The sequence below is a fragment of the Oncorhynchus gorbuscha genome, linkage group LG25 (genome assembly GCF_021184085.1).
Source record: "Oncorhynchus gorbuscha isolate QuinsamMale2020 ecotype Even-year linkage group LG25, OgorEven_v1.0, whole genome shotgun sequence".
Lineage (NCBI taxonomy): Eukaryota > Metazoa > Chordata > Actinopteri > Salmoniformes > Salmonidae > Oncorhynchus > Oncorhynchus gorbuscha.
Genome location: NC_060197.1, coordinates 30,462,415 through 30,488,802, shown reverse-complemented (window position 1 = coordinate 30,488,802; position 26,388 = coordinate 30,462,415). Strand labels below are relative to the sequence as shown.

General features: G+C 43.8%; 1 protein-coding gene across 5 annotated transcripts in view; it reads right to left on the bottom strand.

Annotated features, from left to right (window-relative positions):
* Positions 1 to 137: 137 nt before the first annotated feature.
* dock11 (dedicator of cytokinesis 11) overlaps positions 138 to 26,388 on the bottom strand; it is a 114,725-nt gene continuing 88,474 nt past the window's right edge. For 4 of the 5 annotated variants that reach the window (XM_046329564.1, XM_046329565.1, XM_046329566.1 and 1 more), the window contains 10 exons: positions 22,341 to 22,398; positions 21,277 to 21,383; positions 17,314 to 17,436; positions 13,266 to 13,379; positions 11,827 to 11,973; positions 11,389 to 11,599; positions 6,002 to 6,192; positions 5,097 to 5,203; positions 4,738 to 4,876; positions 138 to 2,094 (listed from right to left, as the gene is read on the bottom strand). In XM_046329564.1, the coding sequence (XP_046185520.1) occupies positions 2,005 to 2,094; positions 4,738 to 4,876; positions 5,097 to 5,203; positions 6,002 to 6,192; positions 11,389 to 11,599; positions 11,827 to 11,973; positions 13,266 to 13,379; positions 17,314 to 17,436; positions 21,277 to 21,383; positions 22,341 to 22,398 (1,287 nt within the window). In that variant the 3' untranslated portion in view covers positions 138 to 2,004. Of the gene's footprint in view, positions 2,095 to 2,996; positions 3,013 to 4,737; positions 4,877 to 5,096; positions 5,204 to 6,001; positions 6,193 to 11,388; positions 11,600 to 11,826; positions 11,974 to 13,265; positions 13,380 to 17,313; positions 17,437 to 21,276; positions 21,384 to 22,340; positions 22,399 to 26,388 lie in introns of all 5 variants that reach the window. The other variant, XM_046329569.1, reaches the window with a different exon arrangement.

Here is a 26,388-nt window from a genome sequence, read left to right as displayed (position 1 = left end):
AGTGTCAGTCATTCGTTTTCCTCATTGGATAACATCCGCTATAATACACCTCCTCCTGCTTATGAGTATTGTGTAGGCTTGAACATCACAATAATAAAGTGATTAATAACTAAATGGATAAAGTTAATACAACCAACTTTTTCGCAAAACCTTTTTTTTAATTGAAAAAATGGCTTAACAAAGATATGTTGAACAAGCATCTGTACTTAGATACAGTGTAATTACAATGGCAAATCAAAATCAGACACAATCAGAGAAATAAGACTATTCTCAAACCAACGCAAACATTGGTCCAGAAACAGCACAAATATAAATATGTCGCTACACGCACGCACGCACCTTTCTTCTCTTACAGCAAAACATTATATACATCTGCATATTATTATCATCTATCTGCTAATTTCAGTGTAGCACTTGTGAAATACTGTACAATCAGCATGTGTTGGAGTTGTATTATTACTTGAAATAGGACAGGAGACTTTTCTGAGGAGAGATGTAAGGACTAGCAGATCAATAGGTCCAGCCAGCTGATAGATCCCTCAAATTCAAATCTGAACCTCAAAGTCAGTTCCACTGCTTTCTTTTTTCCATTGTTCCCCTCTAATCAGGGACTGATTTAGACCTGGGATACCAGGTGGGTGCAATGCATGATCAGGTAGAACAGAAAACGAGTAGTACCCCGGACCTTGTAAGGTAAGATTTGAATACCGCTGTGATAGAGACATCAATCAAAATCAACAGCCTGGTCCCACAATAATAGGTCTTTTGACCAATCAGATAAGAATTACACTGCCTGTGTAAACGCAGCCGATGAGTTGGCAAGACAGCACAAACAGATCTGGGACCAGGCTAATCAATCATCGTTGACTTAATGTCAAAGAACACACCCCATGTCAGAACATAAAGTTCAACACAAAGTTCAACATCTTAAGAAACTGTCTGAGCATTGGGTTATTACAGAGTGACTGACCATTTGACATCATAGAGTATACTGCATTAAACCTTACTGTACATCTTTCTTATAGACTAATACAGACAACCGATGCGTTACTCTTGGTTTGTTCCTAAAACATCAGCAATATAAGCCACCTTAGACCATTGCAGAATAGACTCCCAGCACTTAAATGTAATGCATTTGCTCTCTGAAGCAACCATTTGATGCAGTGTGCAAGGCAAACAACAGCTTTGCATTGATTATGGACAAAAGGCAGCCATTACCTGGGTCGTGTTTAGCAGGGCACAACCGTAGCAAAATGGTTTGCAACGTAACACAATAATCTGTGTTTTGTATTGGACAAATTCAGGTAGTAGTACCGCCCTGTTTCAAAACGTTCCACCCTTACTGAACACACCCAGATTATCCACATACCGTACATAACTTATCTCTTTAGAAGGTAGGTAGGCTAATATCTGCAGTGGTAAAGTGTTAACACCATAGAAACCGTTTCTATTTGAATGGTCAACACTGCCTTTGATTGAAGAGATTAAGTCAATATGCATAGAGCTTTGAGTTGCAACAGTCCAGAATTTAAACAAATGAAACATTACAAAATAACATCTCCCCCTCGCCATTAAAGAATACAAGTAATTCAAGAATCTGGTCGTTCAAGAGAAAAAAGTGCAATGTCACTTAATTACATGACTCAACAGCAAGACCTGACATTTGATCAATTTCGTAATATCGGTAGTACATAATACATTCTCCAAATACTGCTAGCACACAGATGGGCCAAGATATCAGAATATCTCGGCCGTCGTAGCAGACATCTTGGTGAGCTCAGTTATTGTAACACTATTCAGGAAGTTTGAGAAGGCAAATGGGAATAGCAAGGCCAATATACCAAGTCATACTGACCAGTGCTCATCCCAAAGTACATTATAAACAGGTTTCCAGTTTGTGGTGTGGAGCGAGGGAGTCGACAAGTCCAGTTTGGATCCAACTAGCAGAGGGTGTGTGTGTGTGTGTGGGGGGGGGGGGTAGCTCTACTCTGTGTTACAGTCACTTTAGCCCAGGTCTGTAGACGTCCCACTGATGGCACGGAATACGTGTAAGGAGTTCTGGAGCAGTGAACGCATCATATCCTCCTGGAAGATCTAGGGTGACAGAGTCAGATACAACAACACACATCATTACCATCATTGGTCAACCAGTCATGTGATAGCAATACATGTGTCGCAGGGATACACGCATATAATGGAGTTTTTGAAAATAAATGACAAATCCACCAAAATGGAGCCCAGGGTGTCTTGCCAGAACAGCATGGGGACACAGACCTTCGTTCAAATACATTGAGCGTTTGCTAAAGCCACCTGGAGTGATTGGAGGTTTGATGCGGACACACCCAGACAGACACACAGTTGCCACATACACTGAGTGTACAAAACATTAAGAACACTTTCCTAATATTGAGTTGCACCCCCTTTTCCCCAACATGGTATCGAAAGCGTTCCACAGGGATGCTGGTACATGTTGACTTCAATGCTTCCCACAGTTCTGTCAAGTTGGCTGGATGTTCTTTGGGTGATGGACCATTCTTGATACACACAGGAGACTGTTGAGCGTCAAAAACCCAGCAGCATTGCAGTTCTTGACACAAATCGGTGCACCTGGCACCTACTACCATACCCAGTTCAAAGGCATGTAAATCTTTTGTCTTGCCCACTCACCCTGTGAATGACACACATACACAATCCATGTCTCAATTGTCTCAAGGCTTAAAATCCTTTGTTAACCTGTCGCCTCTCCTTCATCTACACTGATGGAAGTGGATTTAACAAGAGACATCAATAAGGGATCATAGCTTTCACCTGGATTCACCTGGTCAGTCTACGTCATGGAAAGAGCAGGTGTTCCTAATGTTTTGTACACCCAGTGAATATCGACCCACAAACAGCTTTACTCACTGACTGAATAAAGGGAGGTTAAGGAGGTGATGACCAGTGTATGTTCCAAGTAGAAATGAAAATGCAACATAACTCCACAGGGTTCACATTACCTGGAATTTCTTAAATCTAAGGCGCAGTAAGGGGCAGCATAGACAGAAGAAAGGGACAAGTTAGTGCTATGGACAGGAAAGTAAAGAAAACATTAAGACACAAAAACACTTTTAATTTGCTACCAAAATACAGTCAGGAGAAAGAGATGTGAGAGAAAAATAGATTCAGGTCATGAGATATGACCTTGGTCTAAGAGGACCATTATTGCAGCAGGTAGTCTAGAGGTTAAGAGCGTTGGGCCTGTAACCGACAAGTTGCAGGTTCCAATCCCTGAGCAGTCTAGGTTACAAAACTGTCAATGTTCCCTTGAGCAAGGCACTTAACCCTAATTTCTCCTGTAAATTGCTCTGGATATGAGTATCTGCTAAATGACAAAGGGTTTTCTGGTGTTTTCTTGAGAGAAAGAGAGGGATGAGAGCCTAGGAGTGTGGTCAGGAATATTATGAGAGCCAGAGCCCAAAATAAAGAATTTCTGTTTGTCATCTTGTGTGCATCTGTATGTGTTTGTAAGGCTGACAGGGGCTATGATTATGGGGAGCCCCCCATGTCACCTGTTCATGGATGTCGGCAGCTCCTCCCCCTCCCCCATGTCACCTGTTCATGAATGTCTGGCAGCTCCTCCCCCTCCCCCATGTCACCTGTTCATGAATGTCTGGCAGCTCCTCCCCCTCCCCCATGTCACCTGTTCATGGATGTCTGGCAGCTCCTCCACTCCCCCATGTCACCTGTTCATGGATGTCGGCAGCTCCTCCCCTCCCCCATGTCACCTGTTCATGAATGTCTGGCAGCTCCTCCCCTCCCCCATGTCACCTGTTCATGGATGTCTGGCAGCTCCTCCCCCTCCCCCATGTCACCTGTTCATGGATGTCTGGCAGCTCCTCCCCCTCCCCCATGTCACCTGTTCATGGATGTCGGCAGCTCCTCCCCTCCCCCATGTCACCTGTTCATGGATGTCTGGCAGCTCCTCCCCCTCCCCCATGTCACCTGTTCATGGATGTCTGGCAGCTCCTCCCCCTCCCCATGTCACCTGTTCATGGATGTCGGCAGCTCCTCCCCTCCCCCATGTCACCTGTTCATGGATGATGTCCGACAGCTCCTCCCCCCCCCATGTCACCTGTTCATGGATGATGTCCGACAGCTCCTCCCCCTCCCCCATGTCACCTGTTCATGGATGATGTCCGACAGCTCCTCCCCCTCCCCCATGTCACCTGTTCATGGATGATGTCCGACAGATCCTCCTCTCCTCCCATGTCACCTGTTCATGGATGATGTCCGACACCTGTTCATGGATGATGTCTGACAGCTCCTCCCCCCCCCCATGTCACCTGTTCATGGATGATGTCTGACAGCTCCTCCCCTCCCCCATGTCACCTGTTCATGGATGATGTCTGACAGCTCCTCCCCTCCCCCATGTCACCTGTTCATGGATGATGTCTGACAGCTCCTCCCCTCCCCCATGTCACCTGTTCATGGATGATGTCTGACAGCTCCTCCCCTCCCCCATGTCACCTGTTCATGGATGATGTCTGACAGCTCCTCCCCTCCCCCATGTCACCTGTTCATGGATGATGTCTGACAGCTCCTCCCCCCCCCATGTCACCTGTTCATGGATGATGTCTGACAGCTCCTCCCCTCCCCCCATGTCACCTGTTCATGGATGATGTCTGACAGCTCCTCCCCTCCCCCATGTCACCTGTTCATGGATGATGTCTGACAGCTCCTCCCCTCCCCCCATGTCACCTGTTCATGGATGATGTCTGACAGCTCCTTCACCATGTCTTTGAAGTTGCCCTTCAGGCCCTCGTGGTACTCAAACTGGTCCTCCTTGATCAGACGCTCATTGATGTCCAGCGCCATGCTGCAGGCTTCCACAAACCTCCTGCATAGACAGTACAGACAAATAGATACACACACACCAACAGTTACATGGGGACAGAGGGTGGTGTTCAGCAAGTCATACTTCATCAAATATCAATACTAGTTATCCATTAAGTGGATGACATATTCAATGATTTGCTCCACAACTTGAGTGTGAGCTTTGCGGAGTAGCTGATATCTTGGCACGGTAGTGCGTTGTCGGTTGGGTAGTCTACACATACCTGAATATCTCCTTGAGCTCCATTGCTTTCTTATTGTTGGACTGGGACTTGCTGGTTTTGGAGTCGTCCAGAAAGGCTCTGGCGTACGCCATCGGGCCAGCGTTAACCTGTGGCACACAAGACAAGGGAAGGAGTAACAATCTTTAAGAGGAATGAATATCTTGGGTATTCAGTTTCACCCTCAGGTAGTGCTGGGTGACCACTATGCTGCCAATGGCGTCTAGATCAACTCGTAGCACAACGATAACAACATTGGATACCCTCCTGTAGGTTTTAACCCCGACCCTGTTCCGGGAGAGCTACCCTCCTGTAGGTTTTAACCCCGACCCTGTTCCTGGAGAGCTACCCTCTTGTAGGTTTTAACCCCGACCCTGTTCCCGGAGAGCTACCCTCCTGTAGGTTTTAACCCCGACCCTGTTCCTGGAGAGCTACCCTCCTGTAGGTTTTCAATCCAACACCGGTTGTATCTAACCTCATTCAACTTATCAACTATTAGAATCAAGTGTGCTAGCTTAGGATTGGAGAGAGAACCTGCAGGACGGCAGCTCTCCTGGAAGAGCGTGACCAACATACACACAATGAACGGAGTAACGCAAGGGAGGACCAAATCCTAAAATCAACACTACAAGTTCTGGCATGAAAACATGAATACCTGCATGAATGCACAATGATCTCATAGAGGTTAGAAATAACATCTACGTGTACAGGGACACAGCCCTGCAGTTTACTGTGGTGTCAAGCTGTAGTGTTAAGGTCTGATGCTAGTATGTGGTGTTCCCTGCATGCACTAGCTGCTTCCTGTTTGAGCCCAGGGAGTGTACCGGCTGCCTTGGCAGCAGCTAATGGGGATCCTAATGAAATACTAAACGAACAGAGTGATGTGGCTACAGTAAGGTCTCGTCTACCTGTACAGAGACACAGCCCTGCAGTTTGAGCTGCAGCTGGATCATGTCGACCTCCTGGGAGGAGCAGAGTTTGGTCAGCTCGGCAGTGCGCGCCCGCATCTCGTCGATGGCCACGTCCACAGGCTTCAGCTCTACCTGCTTCTCCCCCAACACCTCCACACGCTTCTTCACGTACGGAAACGTGTTGGCCGCTGGACAGGAGAAATACACATAATTCAGCATATTCACACCCTTTATAACAACCTATTATCACACATGTTTAGATCATTTCTCTAGCCTGGGGGCCAGTCTGTTCCTGCTCTCTTGAGAACTTGGCTTGAAAACGACGGCAATGGCGTTGGCAAGAGCACAAACAGATTTATTTTTCGCAAAGGGCAGTGTGTTGGTCGCTGCCCAGGAGATTCACCACACACAGTCGGTTCTCATATAAACACAAGATAAAGTTAATTCATTATGATAACACTGGGTTATGTTTCCCATTAGTGTTTCCTTTATTCTCCTTGTATGGGAATGTGTTGGCAGCTCGGAGGGGAGTAAATAGCACAGTTCCAGGTATCTTCCTTTTCCTGGAGTCATTTTTCACACAACTTTCACCTTCTCTTGGTTTTCTGAGAAACTCTCACACTTTTAGGAAGCTAGAGTCTACTAACTGGCAGTCCTGGGTCAAATATACGAAAAGATAATTTTGTACCACAATTTTATAGCAACAACATTGAGTCAACATCACTAAACAAACAAACCACACATGATAATGTTTTTACTGCATATTGGTCTATTTGTAACATCCTGTGTGTCAGGTCTGTGGGTAGAAATGTTGACAGATATTTGAGACAGGCGGGCCGGCTGTTGTTTAATGTCAGTTGTGACAGTGGGATAATCATGAAATGGCCAATGACAATGGTCAATCAAAATGTCTATATCATCATGTGATAAAACAATTGCAGTGGATATAAGCCATTTAAATGGTCCTATAGCGCTTCAGTTATCAAATGTATTTTAATGCTTGTACCCTCAAATAGAATTAGCCAGTGGTTAGCTGTAAAAGTTCTCTGTCAATTCTAAGGAATAATTTTTACTACTGTTAAAGGAAAAAGCCACTGAACAACTATATTTTGGTTCTTTATTCATTAGTTCTCTGTTGATACAGTCCCAAAATGTTTTGCATCACAGCAGTCAAGTTTTCAAGATATCGAGCCCAGGCCCTGTCGCAGCCGGCCGCGACCGGGAGACCCATGGGGCGGCACACAATTGCATTGTCCGGGTTAGTGTATAAGACAGTAGTTTAGGAATTGTTAGTTAGATTACTTGTTGGTGTCACGCCTTGGTCATTGTATCTTGTGTTTTTGTTATATGTTTGGGTAGGCCAGGGTGTGACATGGGTTTATATGTTGTATTTCGTATTAGGGTTTGTATTAATTGGGAGTGTGTATTATTAGGGGTGTGTCTAGTTAGGCTTGGCTGCCTGAGGCGATTCCTAATTGGAGTCAGCTGATTCTAGTTGTCTCGGATTGGGAACCGTATTTAGGTAGCCTGAGTGCGCGTTGTATTTCGTGGGTGATTGTACCTGTCTTTGTGTTAGTCACCAGATAGGCTGTATTAGTTTCATTCGTTTGTTGTTTTCTTCTTCCGTTATTTCATGTACCGTATTAGCTTTATTAAAAGTCATGAGTAACCTACACGCTGCATTTCGGTCTGACTTTCTTCTAACAACAGACGAGGATCATTACAGAATCACCCACCACGATTCACAGACCGAGCAGCGTGTGAACTGGCAGGAGCTAAAGGAGGACGATATGGACGGCAGAAGCAGGGATTATACGACGTGGGAAGAAATCGACAGGTGGGCAGCCGACCCAGAGCGAGTGCAAGAGCCCGCCTGGGATTCCCTACAGCAATGCGAAGAGGGCTATACACGGATGGAATCGAGAAGGAAAGCATTGCTATACAGAGCGAAAACTGAAGGTAACAGGGGAAAGCGCAGAGAGAGAGTGGCTGAGTCAGGAAACAGACCTGAGCCTACTCTCCCTGTTAATCGTGAAGAGCAGTTGCAATGGGAGAGAATGCATCATTTGGAGATTTGGACATGGGAGGAGGAATTAGACGGTCAAGGACCCTGGGAGCAGCCGGGAGAATATCGCCGTCCCAAGGAGGAAATAGAGGCAGCTAAAGCGGAGAGGCGTATGTATGAGGAGGCAGCACGGCGACGCGGTTGGAAACCGGAAAAACAGCCCAAAAAAATTATTGGGGGGGAGCTAGAAGGGAGAATAGTTATGCCAGGTAGGAAACCTGTGCATACTCCCTGTGCTCACCGTTGGGCTAGAGAGACCGGGCAGGCACCGTGTTATGCTATGGAGCGCACGGCGTTTTCAGTGCGGGTGCAGAGCCAGCTGCGACACATACCAGCCCTTCCTATTGGCCGGGCTAGAGTGGGCATCGAGCCAGGTAAGCTTGGGCAGGCTCGGTGCTCTAGAGCTCCAGTGCGCCTGCACGGTCCGGTCTATCCAGAGCCACCTCTACACACCAGTCCTCCGGTAGCAGCTCCCCGCACCAGGCTTCCTGTGCGTGTCCTCGCGCCAGTACCACCAGTTCCAGCACCACGCACCAGGCCTCCAGTGCGCCTCGCCTGTTCAGCTCAGCCAGAGCTTTTCTCCTCTCCTGCGCTGCCGGAGTCTCCTGTCTGTCCAGCGCCACCAGTGCTCCCAGTCGGCCCAGCGCGTCCAGTGCGCATCGCCTGTTCAGCACAGCCAGTGCTTTTCTCCCCTCCTGCGCTGCCGGAGTCTCCCGATTGTTTAGCGCAACCAGAGCTGTTCTCTTCTCCTGCACTATCGGAGTCTCCCGCTTGTTTAGCGCAACCAGAGCTGTTCTCCTCTCCTGCGCTGCCGGAGTCTCCTGTCTGTCCAGCGCCACCAGTGCTCCCAGTCGGCCCAGCGCGTCCAGTGCGCCTCGCCTGTTCAGCGCAGCCTGAGCCTTTCTCCTCTCCTGCGCTGCCGGAGTCTCCTGTCTGCCCAGCGCCGCCAGTCGGCCCAGCGTCACCAGTCTGCCAGGATCCGCCAGAAGTGCCAGTCTGCCAGGATCCGCCAGAAGTGCCAGTCTACCAAGATCTTCTAGATCGGCCAGACAACCTTAATCATCCAGGTCCACCAGCCAGCCAGGATTTACCGGAGCCTACTACCTGCCTGAGCTTCCTCTCAGTACTGAGCTTCCTCTCAGTACCGGGCTCCCTCTCAGTACCGGGCTTCCCCTCAGTACCGGGCTTCCCCTCAGTACCGGGCTTCCCCTCAGTACCGGGCTTCCCCTCAGTACCGGGCTGCCCCTCTGTCCCGGGCTGCCCCTCTGTCCCGGGCTGCCCCTCCGTCCCGGGCTGCCCCGCTGTCCCGGGCTGCCCCGCTGTCCCGAGTTGCCCCTCTGTCCCGAGTTGCCCCTCTATCCCGAGTTGCCCCTCTATCCTGAGTTGCCCCTCTATCCTGAGTTGCCCCTCTATCCTAGGTTGCCCCTCTATCCTGGGTTGCCCCTCTATCCTGGGTTGCCCCTCTATCCTGGGTTGCCCCTCTATCCCGGGTTGCCCCTCTGTCCCGAGCTGCCCCTCTGTCCCGAGCTGCCCCTCGGTCCCGAGCTGCCCCTCAGTTATGTGGGGATCAGGGTGAGGACTATTAGGCCATGGTCGGCGGAGAAGGTGGATTATCCTAGGACGCGAAGGGGAGGAACTAGGACATTAATGGAGTGGGGTCCACGTCCCGAGCCAGAACCGACACCATGGACAGACGCCCACCCGGACCCTCCCTATGCTCTTGAGGTGCGTCCGGGAGTCCACACCTTAGGGGGGGGTTCTGTCACGCCTTGGTCATTGTATCTTGTGTTTTTGTTATATGTTTGGGTAGGCCAGGGTGTGACATGGGTTTATATGTTGTATTTCGTATTAGGGTTTGTATTAATTGGGAGTGTGTATTATTAGGGGTGTGTCTAGTTAGGCTTGGCTGCCTGAGGCGATTCCTAATTGGAGTCAGCTGATTCTAGTTGTCTCGGATTGGGAACCGTATTTAGGTAGCCTGAGTGCGCGTTGTATTTCGTGGGTGATTGTACCTGTCTTTGTGTTAGTCACCAGATAGGCTGTAATTTGTTTCACTCGTTTGTTGTTTTTGTATTTTCTATTATTTCATGTACCGCTTTATCTTTATTAAAGATTATGAGTAACCTACACGCTGCATTTCGGTCTGCCTCTCTACAAACAACAGACGAAGTTCATTACAGTTGGTTATTACTGCATTGTCGGAACTAGAAGCACAAGCATTTCGCTACACTCGCATTAACATCTGCTAACCACGTGTAGGTGACAAATAAAATTGGATTTGATTTGATTTAGTGGAGGGTTTGGCCGGCAGGGATGTTCTTGTCCCATCCCACACTAGCAACTCCTGTGGCAGGCCGGGCGCAATGCACGCTGACACAGTCGCCAGGTGCACTGTGTTTCCTCCGACACATTAGTTTGGTTGGCTTCCGCGTTAAGCGGGCATTGTGTCAAGAAGCAGTGCGGCTTGGCTGGCTTGTGGTTCGGAGGATGCACGGCTCTTGACCTTCGCCTCTCCTGAGTCTGTAAGGGAGTTGCAGCGATGGGACAATTGGATACCATGAAATTGGGGAGAAAAAGGGGTAAAAAAAAATAATACTTTCAAGAAGCAAACAAAGTGTCACCGGACACATCATGATGATGATGATGCAAAATGGACAAAAGAAACTATGGACTAATGAAAAAAATATCAAAAGATAGTTTTTGAGTGGAGTTTTCCTTTAAGGGTAATGTGGAACCGATGTCACCATCATTTCTTGTCTCTAGCCTAGTGCTTTAAAAAGTTGTGTTATGAAATCAGTGGGTTTCTGAACTTGCAGCAATTCTGAAATAGTTTAGATGTTAGTGTAGCTCATCTAAGAAGAAATGAAACAAGCTGTGTGCACAGTTGATGAAGGTTTTAATTGAAAAGCTTGTATACTTCTTTGTCTCCAGTGCAACACACAGTGGTATTCTGTTTGTCTAAACAAGGTTGAAATATGGAGGTTTTTAGTCATAGAGAGGTCGTAAAAATGTTGTAAACCAAACAAACTGGTTGAAATAAGTTTTGTAGGTGTGTTAATAATAGTTTTAAATAGGTTACGTAACCCTGCACCTTAGAGGCTGCTGCCCCATATACATAGACAATTAACATTTTATTTGAAGAGGTTGTACAGCTAACTAACTATTTGTAAGTTTTTTCTTTGTTGTAAAAGAGGTTAATTAAGTAGTTTTAGAGCTAACTGGTTTTTAACTATGTTGGTTGTAATGAAGTTGCAAAGCTAACTCATTCTTTAACATGGTTTTAAAGAGGTTGTAAAAAGAGGTTGTGAAGCTAACTAACTTGTGAGTACGCTCCTCCTCTTGCATTGCTCCTCCACCCCACCATGTTTCTTCCCCGTCAGCGTGTATGGCGTTTCGAACACAAAGCGGTTGATGTTGTGGCACTTCTCAAAGTCCGTCTTCTTCTCTGGACAGTCCTTCTCGTCAAAGTAAGGCTTGACGAAGGTGACCTGGATATAGGCGAACTTGGTGTCTAGGTCTTTGGGGTTGACCTGTTGGAGATAGGAGATTGGTATGGTTGGGCTTGTTAGATAGACCCGACAACTCCAATAAAGGAAGCAAACTATTTGTTTGTACTATTTACCCCTTTTAGGAACCTGTAGGTAGTGTCCCAAATGGCAGCCTATGCCCTATATGGTAGACTACTTTTGACTCTGGTCAAAAGTAGTGTACTAATTAGGGAATATGGTGCCATTTGGGACACTGTCATAGTTACTACCTTGTTGGAGTCTTGGATGATCTTGACGCTTTCCGTTCCAAACTTGTCCCCGTAGAGCCCTAGAAGGCGCTGAGAGATCTCTGATAGGCCAGTGAGTTTGGGCTCCTTGTACACATACTCCTTACCGTCCTCCTCCTCGAAGTAGCCCTGTCAACAACACAAAGTAGCTATTGGAGGCAGTGGGATGTTCATGATGACTATGTTGCATTACTAAGCAAGGAAAACAACAACAGCTGCAGCCTACTCGAGGAAACTAATTCAGTCATAATTCAACTTGTCTCTCAAATGTGCAACAAATACAAATCAAATCAAATGTATTTATAAAGCCCTTCTTACATCAGCTGATGTCACAAAGTGCTGTACAGAAACCCAGCCTAAAACCCCAAACAGCAAGCAATGCATTATATAAGAAATGTATAATGCTGTGACTGATATTTCCTGGAATATGTTGTAATAAAGCTTTACAGCTGTGCTTTTCTCAAAATGTATAATATATACATTTAAAAAAAATAATCTTTATTGGCTTTTTTTAATGTACTGTACAGCATCAGAAAACATTAGTTAAACATGAATTCATCATTTTCTAACATCCATCTATTTGAAACAAGGTTGTCCTTTTTGTGCTACTGTAAAGTAACTGAGACACTCATTGGGCCTTAGGACTCTCCAAACAACTCAAAATACAAAACATCACATATAGACTCAGATACACATCATCCCTTATATATCTGAAGAGAGAAGTGAAACTAAGCCTTATAGGTGTTTTTTCTCTTCTCGCCATTTAAGCCCTGCCACAACCATCCTCCTCAGAGGCCACTAGCCTCTAAGGGACTAGTGTAATTCCACCTCCATCTAATCTCCATCTGTCAGGTAGGGAAGTTACCAAGAGAGAACACCACATTTTCGGGTTCACAGGCACTGGATATGGACTGATATCAGATATGGTTAAAAGATGACCACAGATACCTCGATGATGCTACCAACAACATGACAGACCAGCACAATTGTTGTTATTTCTTCAGTAATTGATAGAAAGAGTTTATTTTATCCCCCCCACAAAATAGAAGAGAGACAGGAAGATAACACCTAGAAATATACAACAAAAATGAATGGTCTCTTTTTACTGTGACGAGTTCCCCAAGTAAAGGGCACTCCATCCCTGACAGAAGAAGAAGAACCATTGGTTGAGCCATCATACTAAACAATTATTATTTTATAATCCGATATCCATACTGGCATACCGGTTAATGCCCAATCCATTATTTACTTAGAAGTGGTATGATAGTGTGGATGTCGGAAAGGAGCCAATGACTACAGTTCATCCCCAGTGTCTCTCTGTCTGAACCAGAATAAGTGTGTTTCACAGCTATAAAAAGAGAATGGAAGGAAAACACAAGGTGAACTTGTGTCTTTCATCTTTTGTCCACATGCCGACCCACCTGTCCGTAGAAGGCCACTCTGAAGTAGGTCCCCAGTAGTCTCCGGCCTGTATGCATCACCTCCAGGATCTTATTGTAGGCTCTGTGCAGCGTGTCATACAGACGGCTCAGTTTCTGAAGGAAACATACACAAAACTGGGTATTAGTGTGTGTGTGTGTTTGTATGTGTTTGGGTGTATTTACTCATTAGTGTGCCCGTCATTGTTGAGTGAGTGTATGTATGTATGTGTGTGTATGGTTGAAAAGTTACCAGTAATCTACTTAAGTTACTGGAATCTTCTGTAATTAACATAAAATATATATTGTAACTTTGGTCATTTATACCTGAATAACTTTTAAAACATTTATTCATATATCGTTTTTATTTATTTATTATATCTGTGTCCATATTGTCCATGAGTTTCTAGTAGATAGACCATATGGTTCAAGAGAAAATAGCCTAATTAATAAAAAAAAAAGCATTAATCAACAATGGCATTATTTTAAATGAACTCTGCAACTATTGAGTTTTCTTCACAACTGCCACCAGTTTGGCGCTGAAACATTGACAACAAATACATTTGGACATATTAAATAAATAAATAAGGATTTAAGAAAAATTGAAATATATTTCCCTGATATTAAACACCAAAGGTATTCACTATAAGTTGATGGTTTATATTTAGGATAATATTTTACAGCTGTGTCATTCTATTTTGTATTATTTAATATACACTGAATAATAATAGAAACACAACATATAAAGTGTTGGTCCCATATTGTCACGTTCTGACCTTAGTTCTTTTATTAGGTCTTTGTTTTAGTATGGTCAGGGCGTGAGTTGGGTGGGTTGTCTATGTTCCTTTTTCTATGTTTTGGGATTTCTGTGTTTGGCCTAGTATGGTTCTCAATCAGAGGCAGCTGTTTATCGTTGTCCCTGATTGAGAACCATATTTAGGTAGCCTTGTTTCACTTTTGATTTCTGGGTGATTATTTTCCGTGTTAGTGTTTGTACCACACGGGACTGTTTCACTTTGTTATTTTGTATGTTATAGTGTTCAGTTTGTCTTATTAAAAATGGACTATTACCACGCTGAAAATTGGTCCGATCTCTCTTACTCCTCATCAGAGGAAGACAACGAACGTTACATATAATTCTTGAGCTGAAATAAAGAACCCTGAAATATTCCATATGTACAAAATCCTTATTTCTCAAATTTTGTGCTCAAATTTGATTACATCCCTGTTAGTGAGCATTTCTCATTTGTTTTGAGGGAGAGTGCAATTGCCATGCTGACTGCAGGAATGTCCACCAGAGCTGTTGCCAGATAATTTAATGTTAATTTCTCCAACGTCATTTTAGAGAATTTGGACACATGTCCAACCGGCCTCACAACCACAGACCCCGCCCGTGTATGGCGTTGTGTGGGCGAGTGGTTTGCTGATATCAACATTGTGAACAGAGTGCCCCATAGTGGTGGTGGGGATATGGTATGGGCAGGCATAAGCTACGGACAATGACCACGATTGGATTTTAGCGATGGCAATTTGAATGCACAAAAATACCTCGACGAGATCCGGAGGCACATTTTTTGAAGGTATCTGTGACCAACATATACATATTTGCAGGGGTGGAAAAAGTACCCAATTGTCATACTTGAGTGAAACTGAGATACCTTAATAGAAAATGACTTAAGTAAAAGTGAGTCACCCAGCAAAATATTACTTGAGTAAAAGTTTTAAAGTATTTGGTTTTAAATATACTTAAGTATCAAAAGTAAAAGTATAAATTATTTCAAATTCCTATTAAGCAAACCAGACGGCAACATTTTCTTGTTTTTTAAATTTACGGATAGCCAGAGGCACACTTCAACACTCAGACATCATTTACAAATGAAGCATGTGTGTTAAGTGAGTCTGCCAGATCAGAGGCAGTAGGATGACCAGGGATGTACTCTTCATAAGTGTGTGAATTAGACCATTTTCCTGTCCTGCTAAGCATTCAAAATGTAACGAGTACTTTTGGGTGACAGGGAAAATGTATGGAGTAAAAAGTACATAATTGTCTTTAGGAATGTAGTGAAGTAAAAGTAAAAGTTGTCAAAAATATAAATAGTAAAGTTACCCTAAAAAACTACTTAAATAGTACTTTCATGCATTTTCACTTAAGTACTTTGCACCAATGCATATTTGTATTCCCAGTCATGTGAAATCCATAGATTAGGGCCTGATGAATTTATTTTGATTGACTGATTTCCTAATAGCATGTTGCTTTTATATTTTTGTTCAGTATATTTAAGGACAAAGAGATGGCTAGAGATTATCAGAATTTATTATTTTTTTATTTAACCTTTATTTAACTAGGCAAGTCAGTTAAGAACAAATTCTTATTTACAATGACGGCCTAGGAACAGTGGGTGAACTGCCTTGTTCAGGGGCAGAACGACAGATTTTTATCTTGTCAGCTCGGGGATTCGATCTAGCAAACCTTTCAGTTACTGGCCCAACACTAACCACTAGGCTACCTGAAGTACCCAAAACGGTCAATAAATGTCTTAAAATAGACTACATAAAATCCTTGAAAGATACCAACATTTGTGTAGTTTACTGGTAAATTTTGAAAGTTTACAGCAATGTTCCATCAAATTCTTTATAGCACTGAGCAAATGTCAGGTCTGCTGAGTGCAAACTTGAATGTCGCGTTTACTGAGGCTGTACCCACGTTTTATGCTCGTAGGAACCAATCACTCCCCTATTACTGACTGCAAATTATCTCTAACAGGGCTAATAACTCACCAACTAGCAAAGAACATGAACAAAATGTGCACACGTGTCTACATGCAGCTCTGGCTTTGATCTCAAAACAAGCACATCTACTCAGGACCACTGCTGTAAACACAGTCCAGTTCAAAGTAAATGGCACAGATCCATATATGGCAATGATCTATTTGAATATAGGCCTTCTGCAGCTCTGAATGGTTATGGCGCACCGGTCTGTGTAGAGTACGGGCTTAGTCATGCCAATAGAATCCTACTTCGATGCGTTTTGCCTACAACAAAAGTCTGTTTTGTTATGTTGCATTGAAAGTGGCTAATATCACATTGATTAGATCACAATTGCCACAGTAAAGGGAAACATTGATAGTGTTAACTTACAGGCAAAACTCCTCTCTCCCTGGGCTGATATTTCTTCTGCACTTTGTGCAGCAATCCCAGGGAGCTGCGCTGTCCGTGCAATCGCGCAGCTTAGAGGAAACATTGGTTTCCAGTAATGTACCCTCCCTTTGCAACCCTGTGTGTGTGTATGAGTGCGTATGAGTGTGTGTGTGATATTTTCGGGAACTACTACACTGCATGACATGTACAGTAAATCAGCAGGAGGCTTATGTACCACCCTATTAAAACAAATTATGTGTCTCACTCAGAGCGAGAGAGAGAACAGAAATCGGCCAAAGGAATGTGCCACTGGCAACAGACACAACACAGAGTCAGAATACGAAATGGCACCCTATTCCCTATTTAGTGCACTACTTTTGACCAGGGCCTATAGAGACTTTGGTCAAAAGTAGCGCAATACTTAAAAAAAAAAGTCAGAGCCAAAGAGAAGACCGTCCTAGCATGAGAAGATGGCGAGTGGAACATGATTAGGGTAAACTTCTCATGGACAGTATTTTAGTTTGAGGACTTATTCCATAAACTGACTGGCTGAGCTTATTTATGCTGTATAAACCCAAGGGACAGAGTAGTGGAAAGCTTTACAGAGACAAACAGGAAGTAGTCAATATTGTCTGTGCCCTTCAATGTAATTGTCTCAATCTGACAATAGAATCCTTATTGTGGGATTCACAAAGTAGCCCTTTTCCCACGGACAACTGCATTCAATCACAGAATGGTTTTGGGTATTTTAAAAACTACTACTACTACTAATTCAGCCAGATAGACTCCTCACACAGCTGCTTCCACTTTACAAAGACACTGCGGAAACACCGTTCTTGATGATTCAATTTACATTTCAGTCTTGTTTATGTGTGTGTGTGGTTGTGTGTGTGTGTGTGTGTGTGGCTCATACCTGGAACTCGTGGCGTTTCTCGTAGACAGGGATAATGAGCTTGGCGATGTGTGTAATCAGCTCGTATCTCTCTGCTTTCCACAGCCCCTCTACACACAGCTCTAGACGCTCCACTAAGACCTCCTGTAGGGCAGACCAGGAAACACAGTCAGTGAAAACAGCCAGGGCCCAGCGAACATCAATAGGCATCAGCGGATTACAAGCTAGAGCCTGCTATATTTATTGTACAGTGCCTTCAGAAAGACTTATGTTGTTGTTGTATTACAGCCTGAATTCAAAATAAATTAGATAAAACATTCTAACACATCTAAACACAATACCACATCATGACAAAGTGAAAACATGTTTTTAGAGATTTTAGCAAATTTATTGAATATTAAATACAGAAATATTTCATTTACATAAGTATTCACACCCTTGAATCAATGCATGTTAGAATCACTAATAGCATTTCTGGGTAAATCTCTAAGAGCTTTGCACACCTGGATTGTATAATATTTTCACATTATTCTTTTAAAAATTCTTCAAGCTCTGTCAAGTTGATCATTGCTAGACAGACATTGTCAGCCTTTCCATTGATTTTCAAGCCGATTTAAGTCAAAACTGTAACTAGGCCACTCAGGAACATTCAATGCCGTCTTGGTAAGCAACTCTAGTGTATATTTGGCCTTGTGTTTTAGGTTATTCTCTGCTGAAAGGTGAATTTGTCTCCCAGTGTCTGTTGGAAAGCAAACTAAACCAGGTTTTCCTGTGCTTAGCTCTTTTTCGTTTATTTTTATCCTTAAAAACTCCCTAGCTCTTGTCGATGACATGCATACCCATAATGTGATGCAGCCACCACCATGCTTGAAAATATGAAGAGTGGTACTCAGTGATGTGTTTGATTTGCTCCAAACATAACGCTTTGTATTCAGGACATACACTGCTTAAAAATAAAATAAAGGGAACACTAAAATAACACATCCTAGATCTGAATGAATTAAATATTCTTATTAAATACTTTTCTCTTTACATAGTTGAATGCGCTGACAACAAAACCACACAAAAAATTTGGAGTCACTCAAAATTAAAGTGGAAAACCACACTACAGGCTGATCCAACTTTTATGTAATGTTCTTAAAACAAGTCAAAATGAGGCTCAGTAGTGTGTGTGGCCTCCACGTGCCTGTATGACCTCCCTACAACGCCTGGGCATGCTCCTGATGAGGTGGCAGATGGTCTCCTGAGGGATCTCCTCCCAGACCTGGACTAAAGCATCCACCAACTCTTGGACAGTCTGTGGTGCAACGTGGCGTTGGTGGATGGAGCGAGACATGATGTCCCAGATGTGCTCAATTGGATTCAGGTCTGGGGAATGGGCGGGCCAGTCCATAGCATCAATGCTTTCCTCTTGCAGGAACTGCTGACACACTCCAGCCACATGAGGTCTAGCATTGTCTAGCATTAGGAGTGACCCAGGGCTAACCGCACCAGTATATGGTCTCACAAGGGGTCTGAGGATCTCATCTCCATACCTAATGGCAGTCAGGCTACCTCTGGCGAGCACATGGAGGGCTGTGCGGCCCCCCAAAGAAATGCCACCCCACACCATGACTGACCCACCGCCAAACCGGTCATGCTGGAGGATGTTGCAGGCAGAAGAACGTTCTCCACGGCGTCTCCAGACTGTCACATGTGCTCAGTGTGAACCTGCTTTCATCTGTGAAGAGCATAGGGCGCCAGTGGCAAATTTGCCAATCTTTGGTGTTCTCTGGCAAATGCCAAACGTCCTGCACGGTGTTGGGCTGTAAGCACAACCCCCACCTGTGGACATCGGGCCCTCATACCACCCAGTCTGTTTCTGACCGTTTGAGCAGACACATGCACATTTGTGGCCTGCTGGAGGTCATTTTGCAGGGCTCTGGCAGTGCTCATCCTGCTCCTCCTTGCACAAAGGCGGAGGTAGCGGTCCTGCTGCTGGGTTGTTGCCCTCCTATGGCCTCCTCCACGTCTCCTGATGTACTGGCCTGTCTCCTGGTAGCGCCTTCATGCTCTGGACACTACGCTAACAGACACAGAAAACCTTCTTGCCACAGCTCGCATTGATGTGCCATCCTGGATGAGCTGCACTACCTGAACCACTTGTGTGGGTTGTAGACTCCGTCTCATGCTACCACTAGAGTGAAAGCACCGCCAGCATTCAAAATTGACCGAAACATCAGCCAGGAAGCATAGGAACTGAGAAGTGGTCTGTGGTTATCACCTGCAGAACCACTCCTTTATTGGGGGTGTCTTGCTAATTGCCTATAATTTCCACCTGTTGTCTATTCCATTTGCACAACAGCATGTGGAATTTATTGTTAATCAGTGTTTCTTCCTAAGTGGACAGTTTGATTTCACAGAAGTGTGATTGACTTGGAGTTACATTGTGTTGTTTAAGTGTTCCCTTTATTTTTTTGAGCAGTGTATTTTGCTGTTTTCCTCTAGTGTCTTGTTGCAAACAGGATGCATGTTTTGGAATATGTTTTATTCTGTACAGGCTTCCTTCTTTTCACTCTGTCATTTAGATTAGTATTGTGGAGTAACTAGAATATTGTTGATCCATCCTCAGTTTTCTCCTATCACAGCCATTAAACTCTGTAACTGTTTTAAGGTCACCATTGGCCGAAATAGTGAAATCCCTGAGTTTCCTTCCTCTCCAGCAAGTGAGTTAGGAAGGACACCTCTATCTTTGTAGTGACTGGGTGTATTGATACACCATCCAAAGTGTAATTAATAACTTCACCATGCTCAAAGGGATTTTCAATGTCTCATTTTTTTGTTACCCATCTACCAATAGGTGCCCTTCTTTGAGAGGCATAAAACCTTTCTGTTTTTTGGGGTTGAATCTGTTTGAAAATTGCTGCCTGACTTAGGGACCTTACAGATAATTGTATGTGTGGGGTATAGAGATGAGGTAGTCATTAACAAAAATCATGTTAAACACTATTATTGCACAGAGTGAGTCCATGCAACTTATGTGACTTGTTAAGCACATTTTTACTCCTGAATGTATTTAGGCGTGCCATAACAAAGGGGTTGAATACTTACGGACTGAAAACATTTCACATCTTATTCATTTGTAAACATTTAAAAAATATATAATTCCACTCTGACATTATGGGGTATTGTGTGTAGGCCAGTGATACAACATCCATCTCAATTTAATCTATTTTAAATTCAGGCAGTAACACAACAAAATGTGGAAAAAGTCAAAGGGTGTGAATACTTTCTGAATGGCAAGGTAAACAAAATAGGCTAAATATGGCAGTTCTAATATTGAAAGAGAATAATAGAACATGAGCTCACACACAGTCATAAGAATGACCATAGGAGTTGGCAAGATAGCACAAACAGATCTGGGACCAGATCAGGAGATACAGTCAAGCCAAGTCAAAATCAACAGCTGTTATAATATAAAAGAACTATCAACAATGAACCAGAGATGAATCAAAATGCTATATCAACCACCAGAGCCTTCTATTTACAGTCAAAGTTAGAGTCAACGATATGACGTCGATGCACAAAGTAAACAGCATAGTGGGTTACTGTCCGCAACATCTAAGAGCGTTGGAGCCAGAGGCTAATCTTCTCCTCTGTTCTGATCCCATGGCTATCATGTTGTTAGACCGTGAAACGAAACAGTGTGCATGCACAGATACTGTGTATGACTGTGAGAGCAAAGTCTTGCATCTTGCGCATTATCTGTGGAGCTGCTCGCGCAACGTCATTTTGCTGACTCTACCGTTAACTATGTGGTTATAACAGTATGAAGATAAGATTGTCATTATATCATCACAAATGTGCGCACACACACACACACACACACACACACACACACACACACACACACACACACACACACACACACACACACACACACACACACACACACACACACACACACACACACACACACACACACACACACACACACACACACACCTCTGTGTAGTAGACATCCTGCATTCCTGTATCTTCCTTCATGGCGGCCTCCTCTTCGATGTTCAGAGTGATTCTCTTGAAGGCTGCCAGGCCACTGGGGAACATCTCTGAAAGAAAAACAACAATAACAACAAAAGACAGACCTCCAGTCCCTATATTTTACGTAATTCTTTTACCCAATATTGGGTGTAGGATGGGAGTAGACAGCACTTCAGCCAACATGAGACGAGGCCCAGCACATTATTTAGGAGAGGCATTCTCAGACTGTGGTGCTGCTCCAAGTGAGGTGAGTTATTAGCCCAGATATAGCTAATTTCTAGTCAGCAATGAAGGAGTGGTCGCTTCCTACAAGAACACAGAATGTGTACATTTTTAGCCATCTTTGAAAAGTGAGTCAAGTAAAGAGCTTTTCTATGTCATAAAGGGGCAGTGTTGTATTTTGAGACAGGCTTCAATGAGCTAAGTAGTCAATAGGCAGAGTGTAGCATATTTGTCAGATTCTCTGTAATAATGGTATGGTAATAAAAATAAATTGTATTTTGTAAAGTGGTTTCTTGCATCAAACAACAACATTTTCAGTCACCTTGTCTGAAGGACAAGTGGATAAACAGGTTGTCAAGCCCTGCATCTTTTTATTTCTTCATTTTAAGTCTCATGGAATGTCGGCCTACATTGAACATGCGGGTGACGAGAAATTGCACAGAATATTCACAACTTTCAAGTTCGCGCACCAGCGGACCTGAAATATGCTCCGTGCGGAAACAAATTAGAGGGAACATTGGGGACAGGGTTGTTAAGTACAAAGTATCCTGGCTGGACAAAATGAGATCTTATAATAGGCTAAAACAGGTGCCACGCTTTAGTCCATTGTGGACAGAATGCCAACATGCTGGTGTTATTATTATTATTTTTTAATGTATTTAAAAGTTTTAACAAATGTAATACCTCTAATAATAATGTAAAAAGACAATGTGAAGTGACAATAATGTAACAACACTGTAAAGTGTTACACAAGTGGAGCGAAACGACTTGCGTAAATGGGAGGTGGGGAAAGACAGTCTTACTTTTCCTGTTGAGGTATTCTGCCACCAGTGCAGCAACATGGATGTAACACATAGCAGCCTGTGGAGACATACCAAACAGTGGTTAGGGTTGGTAAGCACTCAACTAACACAGGCAAAACCCTAGAGTGCAACATTACCCACACCCACATGTGAACACAAGAGAATGCAAACACACACAACCTGTTTCATAATGTGTTGAGTCATCGGGAAGGAGGAAGACTTGGCCTTAACCATGAACCTGCCTGACAACAGAGGCTTTTTGTCACGTTCTGACCTTAGTTCTTTTGTTATGTCTTTTTTTTAGTATGGTCAGGGTGTGAGTTGGGTGGGTTGTCTATGTTCATTTTTCCATGTTGTGTTTTGAGTTTGGCCTAGTATGGTTCACAATCAGAGGCAGGTGTCGTTAGTTGTCTCTGATTGACAATCATACTTCGGTAGCCTTTTTCCACCTTAGTTTCGTGGGTGTTTATTTCCTGTTTAGTGGTTTTTGTCTTTCACCTTACGGGACTGTTCATTTGTTGTTTATTGTTTTTGTTCAGTGTTCAGTATTTCTTATTAAAACAAGATGAACACTTATCATGCTGCACTTTGGTCCTCCTCTCTTTCTCCCAACGACGAACGTTACACTTAGACAAAGTTCACTGTCTGGCTACAGTGGTTCTAAACCCAGAGGTTTTTAAAACAAGTTCACTGTCTGGCTACAGCGGTTCTAAACCCAGAGGTTTATAGACCAAATTCACAGTCTGGATACAGCGGTTCTAAACCCAGAGGTTTATAGACCAAGTTCACTATCTGGCTACAGCGGTTCTAAACCCAGAGGTTTATAGACCAAATTCACTGTCTGGCTACAGCGGTTCTAAACCTAGAGGTTTATAGACCAAGTTCACTGTCTGGCTACAGCGGTTCTAAACCTAGAGGTTTATAGACCAAGTTCCAGAAAACCATTACTTTCCTAGACTCTGACAAACACTTGGCAGAATTCCTGGATACTCCAACACCCCTTCTGTGCATTATTTGTAAAAAAAATTTGTAAACATTTTTATTTTTATAAATACCTTTGACAAAACGCAGGTATTTTTCATCCTATAGCTTGTGCTCCATCTTTTTAATAGTGAGCCAACAGGTTTTCAGCACTTTTATTTCCATGACTGATCAAAACTCATTTTTTTCATGACTCTCTCATCTCTCTGTAGCAGACATATGGTGAGCAATATGTGTGGAACATCAAATCGCAATAAAATTGCAGTACGGAATCTCAATACAATTGCAAGAATCACAATACATATCGCATCGGCACCTAAGTATCATGATAATATTGTATGGTGAGGTCCTTGGCAATCCCCAGCCCTAAAAGTCTGTGGTTGGAATGCTTTGTTACAAACATTTACATACTGTACATATCAGATTCCTTCTGCACGGCACACAAGCATAAAAATACAAAGTTCAAGTAGAGTGCTGGGATATTCAGTTCCAACTGCCACATGATGTAAGTCATCGGCGTTAACTCAAGCATACTGTAAATTCCACTAATACAATTATACAATATATCACAAAAGTGAGTACACCCCTCACATTTTTGTAAATATTTGAGTATATATTTTCATGTGACAACACTGAAGAAATGACACTTTGCTACAATGTAAAGTAGTGAATCTACAGCTTGTATAACAGTGTAAATTTGCAGTCCCCTCAAAATAACTCAACACAGCCATTAATGTCTAAACCGCTGGCAACAAAAGTGAGTACACCCCTAAGTGAAAATGTCCAAATTGGACCCAAAGTGTCAATATTTTGTGTGGCCACCATCATTTTCCAGCACTGCCTTAACCCTCTTGGGCATGGAGTTCACCAGAGCTTCACAGGTTGCCACTCTTCCACAACTCCCATGACGACATCACAGAGCTGGTGGATGTTAGAGACCACTCCTCCACCTTCCGTTTGAGGATGCCCCACAGATGCTCAATAGGGTTTAAGTCTGGAGACATGCTTGGCCAGTCCATCACCTATACCCTCAGCTTCTTTAGCAAGGCAGTGGTAGTCTTGGAGGTGTGTTTGGGGTCGTTATCATGTTGGAATACTGCCCTGCGGCCCAGTCTCTGAAGGGAGGGGATCATGCTCTGCTTAAGTATTGCTGTATTGTTGGCATTCATGGTTCCCTCAATGAACTGTAGCTTCCAAGTGCCGGCAGCACTCATGCAGCCCCAGACCATGACACTCCCACCACCATGCTTGACTGTAGGCAAGACACAGTTGTCTTTGTACTCCTCACCTGGTTGCCGCCACACACGCTTGACACCATCTGAACCAAATAAGTTTATCTTGGTCTCATCAGACCACAGGACATGGTTCCAGTAATCCATGTTCTTAGTCTGTTTGTCTTCAGCAAACTGTTTGCGGGCTTTCTTGTGCATTATCTTTAGAAGAGGATTCCTTCTTGGACGACAGCCATGCAGACCAATTTGATGCAGTGTACGGCGTATGGTCTGAGCACTGACAGGCTGACCCCCCCCACCCCTTCAACCTCTGCAGCAATGCTGGCAGCACTCATATGTCTATTTCCCAAAGACAACCTCTGGATATGACGCTGAGCACGTGCACTCAAATGATTTGGTCGACCATGGCGAGGCCTGTTCTGAGTGGAACCTGTCCAGTTAAACCGCTGTATGGTCTTGGCCACCGTGCTGCAGCTCAGTTTCAGGGTCTTGGCAATCTTCTTATAGCTCAGGCCATCTTTATGTAGAGCAACAATTCTTTTTTTCAGATCCTCAGTGAGTTCTTTGTCATGAGGTGCCATGTTGAACTTCCAGTGACCAGTCAGTATGAGGGAGTGTGAGAGCGATGACACCAAATTTAACACACCTGCTCCCCATTCACACCTGAGACCTAGTAACACTAATGAGTCACATGACACCGACATGGCTAATTGGGCCCCATTTGGACATTTTCACTTAGGGGTGTACTCACTTTTGCTGCCAGCGGTTTAGACATTAATGGCTGTGTTGAGTTATTTTGAGGGGACAGCAAATTTACACTGTTATACAAGCTGTACACTCACTACTTTACATTGTAGCAAAGTGTCATTTCTTCAGTGTTGTCACATGAAAATATATACTCAAATATTTACAAAAATGTGAGGGGTGTACTCACTTTAGTGATATACTGTACATGTTACAATAAAGTGTTATTTCCTGAGCATGTTGAATCCTTTAGTCATATCAGTTGTGATCAACAGGCACCCTATTCTCTATATACAGTACCTAGTGCACTACTCTTGACTATGGCCCTGGCCAAAAGTTGTGCACTATATAGGGAATAGTCATGCGAGGTCACCATCTTAGCTATGTTTATTTGAAACTAAATTCTAAACCAATATTGACAGTCAGACACTGGCACACAGCCACAGCAGTATGAGTCTTGGTTTACACTACCTGCTTAAGTACTCAGTGTATGAAGAAGCCACAAACAGATAGACAGGGAGAGAGTGAGAGCACAGGCTCCCTGATGGATAAACCTAATGTCAATAGTTCCTCAGGGCTGCAAATAGAAGGCATTATACAAACCACCTCAGCATACATCACAGTTACAATGTACAAATATATGTTTAGCAAAAGCCTTTATGCAAAGTGACAGAGTACAGTAAGTGCATCCATTATTAGCATGTGTATGTGACCCCTGCGGGAATTGAACCCACAATATAAAATGTTGTGCAACAAGAATGGGATTCAAACCCACGCATGCAGAAAACAATGGATTAGCAATCTGTCGCCTTAACCCCTCAGCCACCTCATCCCCTAAGCACTGTCCTTAAAAAAGAGTTGGCTCATGCCCCAATGCCCTGCAGGACACTGTGGACTTTGTACTGACCCAGAGTCAGATATCTGTATTGTGTTTAGTGTTGCACGGTATAACTTCTGTACTTTTTAGATTCTAGAAAATGAAAAACGGTTTAGTACTAGAATTTATTACTTTCGGTACTTCTGTCAAATGTGTCTCACGGATCAACTCTGCCTATCATCACAGCTAATGTCACTCTTCTAGTGCAAATGCA